Source organism: Sorghum bicolor, chromosome 9 (genome assembly GCF_000003195.3).
Source record: "Sorghum bicolor cultivar BTx623 chromosome 9, Sorghum_bicolor_NCBIv3, whole genome shotgun sequence".
NCBI classification, from domain to species: domain Eukaryota; kingdom Viridiplantae; phylum Streptophyta; class Magnoliopsida; order Poales; family Poaceae; genus Sorghum; species Sorghum bicolor.
The window spans coordinates 53269836-53278572 of record NC_012878.2 but is presented as its reverse complement, the minus strand read 5'-3'; the positions used below and the strand labels follow the sequence as shown (position 1 = coordinate 53278572).

The 8737-nt window shown below is 42.1% G+C and overlaps 1 protein-coding gene across 1 annotated transcript; it reads right to left on the bottom strand.

The window, feature by feature from the left end:
• LOC8064157 lies at positions 6759-7840 on the bottom strand. Its single transcript, XM_021447221.1, has 3 exons — positions 7643-7840; positions 7449-7519; positions 6759-7221 (listed from the first exon to the last, which is right to left on the bottom strand). The coding sequence occupies exons 1-3, from the start codon at positions 7737-7739 to the stop codon at positions 7093-7095; spliced, it is 297 nt and encodes a 98-aa protein (XP_021302896.1). The 5' UTR covers positions 7740-7840; the 3' UTR covers positions 6759-7092.

Below are 8737 nucleotides of genomic sequence, written 5' to 3'. Positions count from 1 at the left end.
AACTGAAAAGTTTTCGAAACTGTAGTATTTTCGTTTTGATTTGACAAACATTATCCAATCATAGAGTAACTAGTCTTAAAAGATTCATCTCGTGATTTACAGGTAAACTGTGTAATTAGTTTTTATTTTCGTCTATATTTAATACTCCATACATATGACGTAAGATTCGTTGTGACGAAAATTTTGAAAAGATTTTGCTTTTTGAGTTGAACTAAACAAGGCCTTGGAAGTCACGCGCCCACCAGTCACCCAGCAGGGGTATCGATGCCGGTGCACACTTGTCGACCTCTTGAGAAGCCACGTAGTACTGTACGAATTGGCCATAGCAGATTCAGCTAATAAATTTAATCGAACAAGCTTTCAAGCTAGCTTATCTGGACAGATATATAAGAGTATATTTGTAATCGGACGGATTACGGATATATTAGCATCTGGCTGGAATATATGCTCATCGATATATAGACAGAAGATCACTACGTTCGCTTTGGTATATATATATATATATATATATATATATATATATATATATATATATATATATATATATATATATATATATATATATATATATGCCTTTCTACGATTCGATCTGCTCGATCGCTGCATGTACGTGTACTACATGGCTACATGCTCTTTCGTTGCATGGCGGCGTGGATCACCAATTCGCCGCCGTACATGGAGAGAAAGGAGAGACTGCTTTCCTGTCGACCAGTGGAAGCGGGTAAAGGTTCCCTGCTTTGGGGGTTGGATAACCGGCAACGAACCGGATAGCCTCGCATCGCGGCGCGCGCACGCACCACCGTACCAACACGTGGAGCTAAGGACGGATCATGGTCATGCATGGGCAGCAGAGGTTGAGAGATTCGATTATTCCATTCGTCGGTCCATTTTGCTGCCGGCCGGGGCTGCACAGCGCGCGCGCGCGCGGCGGGGCGGGCGGACACGGACGTGCGGCATCGTGTTCACGAATGGAGGAGGAATCGTCAGCGACCATGGACCATGCCACATGTGACGACGACGTGCCAAGTCAAAGGATAGAGAAAGGGGGTGGGATGAGAGATTTCGTGTCATCGTGTACTAGGCTTTCTCGTGAGTCGTGACGCGAAGCTGATCCATGGACCACAAAACGAATGGATTGCATGGGAATCTTTTTATGTCCCAGTCGGGCGGGGCAGCGTCACGCCGCCCAACGACAGCGCCGGCTTTGTACGCTTCTCGCTCCCGGACAGGGCCAGGCCCTGTATAGGCCTTGATTTAGTTCACCCCGAAAACCAAAAAGTTTTCAAGATTTCGCGTCACATCGAATCTTTCGACACATATATAAAGCATTAAATATAGACAAAAATAAAAACTAATTACACGGTTTAACTGTAAATCGTGAGACGAATCTTTTGATCCTAGTTAATCCATAATTGGACAATATTTGCCACAAACAAACGAAAATGCTACAGTAGCGAAATCCAAAATCTTTTCATATCTAAACAAGGCCTAGATTGGAGATGAAAATTTTTTAGTTGTCACATCGGATGTGTCAGAAGGATTTCGGGAGGGGTTTTTAGACATTAATAAAAAATAAATTACATAACTCGTCACGAAACTGCAAGACAAATCTATTAAACATAATTAATCTATCATTAGCACATGTGGGTTACTGTAGCACTTAAGTATAATCATGGAGTAATTACGCTTAAAAGATTCGTCTCGCGGTTTTCAACCAAACTGTATAATTAGTTTATTTTTTTATGTATATTTAATGTTCCATGCATGTGTCCAAAGATTCGATGGGATGGATAAAAAAATTTTGGATGGGAAACTAAACAAGGCCTAACAACATATCTTTTATCTCTAGATCAAGATCAAGGGCCCGCAAAAAAAAGTACTCTCTCCGTATAGAATTTAGATATCATTTAGGACAGCGACACGGTTTTCAAAACACAACTTTGATCTCTTATTTTTATAAAAGTATTTAGAAAACTTTTATGAAAGTATTTTTTTAAGACAAATCTATTCATATAGTTTTTATATTTACAAATTTAATAACTTAAAAGTTATTAAGGATTTATATTTTTAATGTTTGATTTAAATTTTATCTAAAACAATATCTAAATTCTATACGAAGAGAGTGGAGTACGATATTTCTCGGCTAACCAACTTGGACCAAAGAAATTCTTACAAAGTCCTTAGTAGTAGTACTCCAGTACGGAACAATTCTTCCGCTTCATAGGTGTAGTACGTACTTATGACCTCGCCGCTGCAAAGTCAAGGCTTGAGGCAATTTGGTACGTACTACTCCGTAATTCTCTAGGAGATCGAAGTTGACGTAATTTTTTTTTTTTTTTTTGAGAGAGAGAGATAGAGAACAAGAAAGGCAAAACGCCTACACTGTCTAGTGATTAGCCAGATAAAGGTGGAAACTCCGTGCACCTCAAATCCATGCCGTATGTAGTAGCAACCAGATGCTACAGTGGCATCTCATCTCCTTTTTGGTTGGGCCTTTTCAGCCGTCATCTGTTCACGGGATCAACAGATAACATTGTATAATGCGTCTGAGTGATCCAACTCGTACTGATTACGGTTTTTATTTGAATTTAGCTGGATTCGTATCAATCCACATATATCAAGTGAATCTTTAGAGGCGAATCTATTGCATCCATTAGGGTCAGCTGACCCCGATAATTTACCAAAAAATCACTTAAACCTCTTTAATTCACCTGCAAATTATTCTTTCAAATAGACAATGAACATGTGTTTGACCCCGTTGTTTAGTCCTTGACCCCAGTGACATAATATTCTGGATTCGCCCTTGCGAATCTTTCTTCATGTCCGTGGAAGTCTCGACTCATAAGAAAAATCAACAAAGCAGGTCATCGGTCCCACCAACTAATCAAATGCCAATATCCCTTGCTCTGTAATTTTGATTATTATCGTTGGCATTGCCAATCCTAAACCAAACCACACCTTAGTGTCTCACACTCTCGATATGATGTCCCATCTATGCTTCTAGCATAACTTTTCTTCAAACGCTATCAATGTACTATGACTGCACAATGGCTTGAACATCAAGGCAGGGTGATCACGCGCGTATATATGCAGGCAATTAGGCAAGACGCCAAGTGGAACACTTCAAAGCACGCATTTCAGTAACACCGTCACTCGCAAGACACATTTTTCGTTAGTTAATACTCCATCCGTTTTAAATTGTAAATCGTTAATCAATACATATCTAGATGTATAATAAAATTTATGCAACTATAAAGGAAAACATCATAGTTATTAATATTTTTTATATTTATTAGTAAAATTTGAGATTCATTAACTTAACTTATCAAGAAAAGATCATTTTATCCTTTGTGCATAGAGGGGGTATAATTTAGAATGAAATGAGTACAATTTCCTTTTTCTTTCCTACATGAGATCCATCTATTAATTTGCAGCACCCTAAAACTTGCACTTGGTTGACACATAACCGCGTGCATTGTGGAGTTGGGCGGACTGATGGTGAGCGTCGTCAAGGGGTGGAACTCTCTTTACCTGACTTGGGCCTGCGCTTTTGCATGACGCTTCTTGACCTTGTTAAGTAGTATTTCCCACTAAATTTGATCTTTCTTATTACATACTCAATGGTGGAGCCAAGGGAGGTCGGTAGGGGCCATACCCCCCAAACATGTGACAATAATTTTTTTACTAGGATAATAATTTTTAGTGCAATATTAAAATTCTATTTATATCAAGTGAAAGAATATAACAAATTAATATATATACACCTATTAGTACATCTACTCCCTTCATCTAATAAAAAGTGTCACTATCATTTTTCAAGAAGTCAAATATTTTTTATTTAAACTAAATATTTTTGAGAAACCTAGTCAAACTTAAGACCACTAAAAGAATAGGGTCTTAATACATATAAGAAAAGGTTAGCAATCATATCAAGTTGATGAATTAACTGAGACAATCATAAAAAAAAACCTAACGAGTTGAGCCACACTCAGTTTTTGCAAGTTGTTTTTTTTTTCAGCTGCCCCCTATCTATAATTTCTCGCTCTGCGCCTGCACACACATATGCATCAGAACAAATAGGGTTTGTGAGCTCAACATGTTCCTTGTTGCTCAAAAAAAAAAAAACTCAATGTGTTCCTTTGAGCTGAGAAATTTGTATCATCTCGATAAGTTGAACAAATAATGCCAAGCTTAGGGTATTGCATACAGGAGGTGAATACTAGTTAGATAAAAGTTAGCTTTATTTTTATTTATTTATTTATTTTTATACCTTACATATTAACGAATGGTGTGTGCACTTTAGCTTCATCCTACAATAGAACACAAATTATAATATTGCACTTGAAAATTTCGCTACATGGCGCCCTTCTCCGGGTGTAGCTCTCGCCTTGAGCCCCTAACTGGCCGGGAGAATCAGCTAAGAGTTAAGTCATTGTTGTGGTATTTAGTGATGTGTTTAGGCAATTCAGGTTTTAGATACTCGTCATATTGTAACATTCTTTTATGTATATTTAGGTGTCTCCAACGGGTATCAAATAGCTAGTGAGAAATAATTTGTGTACTAGTACTATCCATAAGAGAGAGATTACAAGAAATGAACTTGCGCTGATTTACACATAAAACGCGTGTCTACATCTCTGTTCTTCGCATGTTTCACATCTTTAGTGCTTCTCTTTTTTTTATTTGTTCCGTTGTCTATATCACAGACGATTTGATCAAAGTCCACTAGGACGCCCCTAGGATGGGTTTTAACCTTTTGTATTATAATAATATGGAATTATCAAGATTAGTTTGTTGAATTTATAACTTAGTGTATTATTTAATATTTATATACCTAAATTGTAGAGTGTGATTATAATTATGCACTGAATTGCTAAATGAATTTCACTAAAGTACATGTAAAATTGTGTACGTCATATCCTTTGACAAAATCCCAGGTCCGTTGTTGGCTATCTAGCATATAATCTTTTAAAAATAGTTTTAGAGGTAAAGTTCGAATATGTTTTTATAGAGATAAATATACATGTGTGTGTGCACGCGTGCATTTTTAGAAGGGATGGCAAGAGCTTTGCCGTGATTAGAAGAAAAGCTGTGCATCGATCTACTGCCTACGAAGTATTTTCTCTTTTTTAAATTGTAAGTTGCTTTTAATTTTTTGGTATATCTAATTTATTATATATTTAGATATAATAATATTATGTCCACATGCATAGAAAATGGATGAATAAAAAATCAAAGTAAATTATAATTTGAAATGGAGGAAGTATGTTGAAAAGAGAGAAAAAATTATCAGGCAGATACATGTCTAAAGCACTATTAGGGCTCGTTCGGTTAGCTTCTTCCAGACCTGGGATTCATTCCAGATTGCTTTCTGTATACAAATTAAGCCTACGGCTAGAATTTTTCTAGGATGTCATTCCCTGCTAACCGAACGGAGCCTTAGGGCGTCCTCAATACTCTTTTTGAATAGCTAGCTGATCTGGAGCCCGGGAACAATTAAATAATAAAAAGTAGATAGTGGTAAAGTATGTCAGTGAGTGAAATTTTTTTGAAAAATGTGCGAGCTAAGCTCTTGGTTCGTCGCTAGCGAGATGAGTTCTTCGTTTCTCTTTCTTCTGGATTGGGCAGATGTTCCTCTTAGCTAGCTGATTGTAGCGCCATTGGGAACGCGCTTAGGCCAGTCTCAATGTAGTATAGTTTTATGACACAGTTACCAATACTATAAACTAGGTAACCGAGCCACAAGAGTTTTATGGGGATGAAACTTCTCTCTCATCTCATAAAACTCTTTTATTTAATGACCCTGCCAAGTCAGCAATTATACTTATATGACATTCTATTTAATGTACATGACACTCTCATAAAACATACATTGTGACTGACCTTAGTGTTCTTGTTTGCAAGGACCCCATTGCGACGTGGACTCTTTCTAGCATAGGATCCCATCGGATCTTTCGCTTATCTCCAAGGTTGGATGGAAGAAGGACCAAGGAAGGCAACTAGCAGCGAGTGGCCGTTGCAGCGCTGCGTCCGTGTGCGTCCCCTCCACATGTCGTCAGCTGTCCCGTGCGTCGTTTTCGGCCCCGCCGCTCTCGGCCGTGCTGGGCCGGCGCATCTTTGCGCAGAGCTCGCGATCACGGCCCCTCACGGGCGCACAGGGAGCACCCAAGTCAAAGGCCCGGAGCGGCGCGTAGCGGCGGTGCTCCTGTGTGCCGTCGTGTCAAAGCCCCTGTGGCTCCGTCACCGGCCGGGTCCCCTCTCTCTCTCTCCGTCGTCAGGCGGCGTCAGCTCACTGGGCGCGGGCGGTGCGCGGAGGACCCCCAGCGATCGGACACGAGGAAACGACACACACGAGGGCACGAGGCGTCGCTCTCCCTCCTTCCCAACCCAACAAGTCAGAGCCGCATCTCGCCAGACGCCACCTCGCCCCTCACATCGCGGCGGGGGCCAGGGGGACACGAGCGGAGCAGAGCGGCGCCCGTGGCCGTGGGCGTGGCCCGCCGTGCAGGCCGATGGTCGCGGTTTCTAGCTCGCCCGGCGAAGAGAGAGAGAGAGAGAGAGAGGTTGTTCACGAGTCACGGATCACGGAAAATTCGCAGGATAATAAACGCGCAGGCGCGCAGCTCGACGTCGCCGCCTCGCGCTCAGCAGCGCACGCGTACGTACTAGCTTGTCACGGGCGGCGGCGGGCGGCGGCAGCAGCAGCCGTGACGCAACAAAAGATGAGGCGGTCGAGGGAGCAATGATGCTGCATCATGGAGGAGCAGAGAGCTGAACGATCTCAATGTGCTGGGGGCACTGTATCGACTCGATCACTCGATACATCTGCATGCAGTTCTGACGATGATATCGAACAGCAACCTAATCACAACTCCAAACAACCGATGTGCTTCCAAAGCCATACACACACACGCGGCCTGTATATATAAATATATATATATATATATATATATATATGGCTAGGTAATTTTGTTTCTAGCTTAATTTCTACTAGAAATACACAGGAGCACTAGCAAAAGCACTTTGTACTACTGGTAAATAAAGACGACGACGAAGGATTATTGGGTCGTCCGTCTAGCTGAGCTCCGTTGTTCAAGCTCTTCCGGGACCCTTGGGTGGGTCATGGCGGTTGTTGGGGCCAGACGGTTGGTAGTCGTTCACCTCCACGACCATCCTCGCCATAGGCTTGCCCATGTTCATCGCCGCCGCGATCGCCGTCTCCTGTAGTGTCCCAACACAAAGTCATCATCGTCGCATCAGGATTATATTACAGCAGCAGCCACTACCACTACCATCGCTGAATTAATTCATTAATTAATTAATTAACCTCTGTATTTTTCGCTAACAGTTCTTCTGTAAATTCAAGAGGGAACGAACACAGACAGCAGCCGGCAGCCGGCAGGAAGGCAGAGGAATTAAAACAGCCGGTTTATATAGTAGCACCGTACCTGAGCAGAAGTGAGCTTCAGAGCCGGCGGGCGCTGCTGCAGCTGGCTCCTCCCCACCAGGCGCAGGCTTCCTGCAATCGCACGAGCAAAATCAGCAACCGATCGAGGAAGGAATCAGCGGTGGGATCGATCGAGCTAGCTAGCGAACGCCATGGCCGTCGGGCCGAGCTGGTGGATGGGAAGCCGAGGCTCACTTGGCGTGGGGACGGCGGAGGCGAGGGGGAGGAGGAGGAGGAGGAGGCAGGACAGCACGAGGAGCACGAGGAGCGGCTTCTCGGCGTGGCGCTTCATTTCCGCCTGCTCACGAGTAGGGGGGCGTATCTCAGGACGAACGGAACGAGGTGCCAGGAATTCTGAAACTGGAATGGAATGGAATGGAATGGGGATGACGCCGGGTGGTGCCGCGGGTTTTATAGTTGGACGACCACGGCGTTGCTCGGCTCACTGGCGTCCACTCGCGGTCCGGCTAATAAAAGGTCAACTAAAATGTCCAAATCTTTAAATGTTACCGGCTTTTTTTCAGAAGGTGAAATGTTCTGTGTGGGAACGCGCGGCACTAACCGGTGAGCGCTGACAGAATGCCAGTTGTCAACGACAATGAGTCGTCGGTAAATCGATGTCACGATGTGATTTTTTTTGCCATGTCACGATTTGATTTGATTACTGCTGAGTATACAGCCTTTTTACCTAAAGTTCTTCCTTCCAAGAAATCAAACATGTTTAATTTCTACCAAATACATACAAGAAAAAGATATTAATATTTATGTACAAAATAAATATCATTGAATCTATTTTTATGATAGATTCATTAGAAATATAAATATTGTTAGTATTTTTTATAAAATATAGTTATTTTTTTAAAAAAATGGCCGACATGAATACCAAAGTGACACTTAGAAAAGACAGAGGGCGTACTCCCCCTGCCAACAAATTATAATGCCACCTTGTCTTAGTTAAGTTAGACTGAATAAGTACGCGACATCCTGTCATTGGTTATAAGATCTTGGAGTGTATATATATATCGCATTATATATAATTGAATAGCGGGACTATGTTATGCCACTCTGGTTCATTAGCTGTGCGTTTGTCTGTCTAAATCGGCAACGCCTGGAGTAGTTTACATCTTGGAGACTCCCGTCCTTGCTTGTTTTGCATGCAAATCATTGCATCACAGGACTGTGATGCCATTTTACTACTCTGCACTTTTTTGTTACTTGCTCGTCCTTCTTGCCTCGGCATGCAGCTTGATGATGCCGTGATGCCGACTTGTAGCTCGATGATCGAGTCAC

What these genes read in the sequence shown, in the direction of transcription:
- LOC8064157 (XM_021447221.1), bottom strand. Translation starts at nt 7,739, where the DNA reads ATGAAGCGCCACGCCGAGAAGCCGCTCCTCGTGCTCCTCGTGCTGTCC. An exon ending in CTCCGCCGTCCCCACGCCAA is followed by an intron (nt 7,520 to 7,642) that starts GTGAGCCTCGGC and finishes GTGCGATTGCAG; the next exon opens with GAAGCCTGCGCCTGGTGGGG. An exon ending in TGAAGCTCACTTCTGCTCAG is followed by an intron (nt 7,222 to 7,448) that starts GTACGGTGCTAC and finishes GGGACACTACAG; the next exon opens with GAGACGGCGATCGCGGCGGC.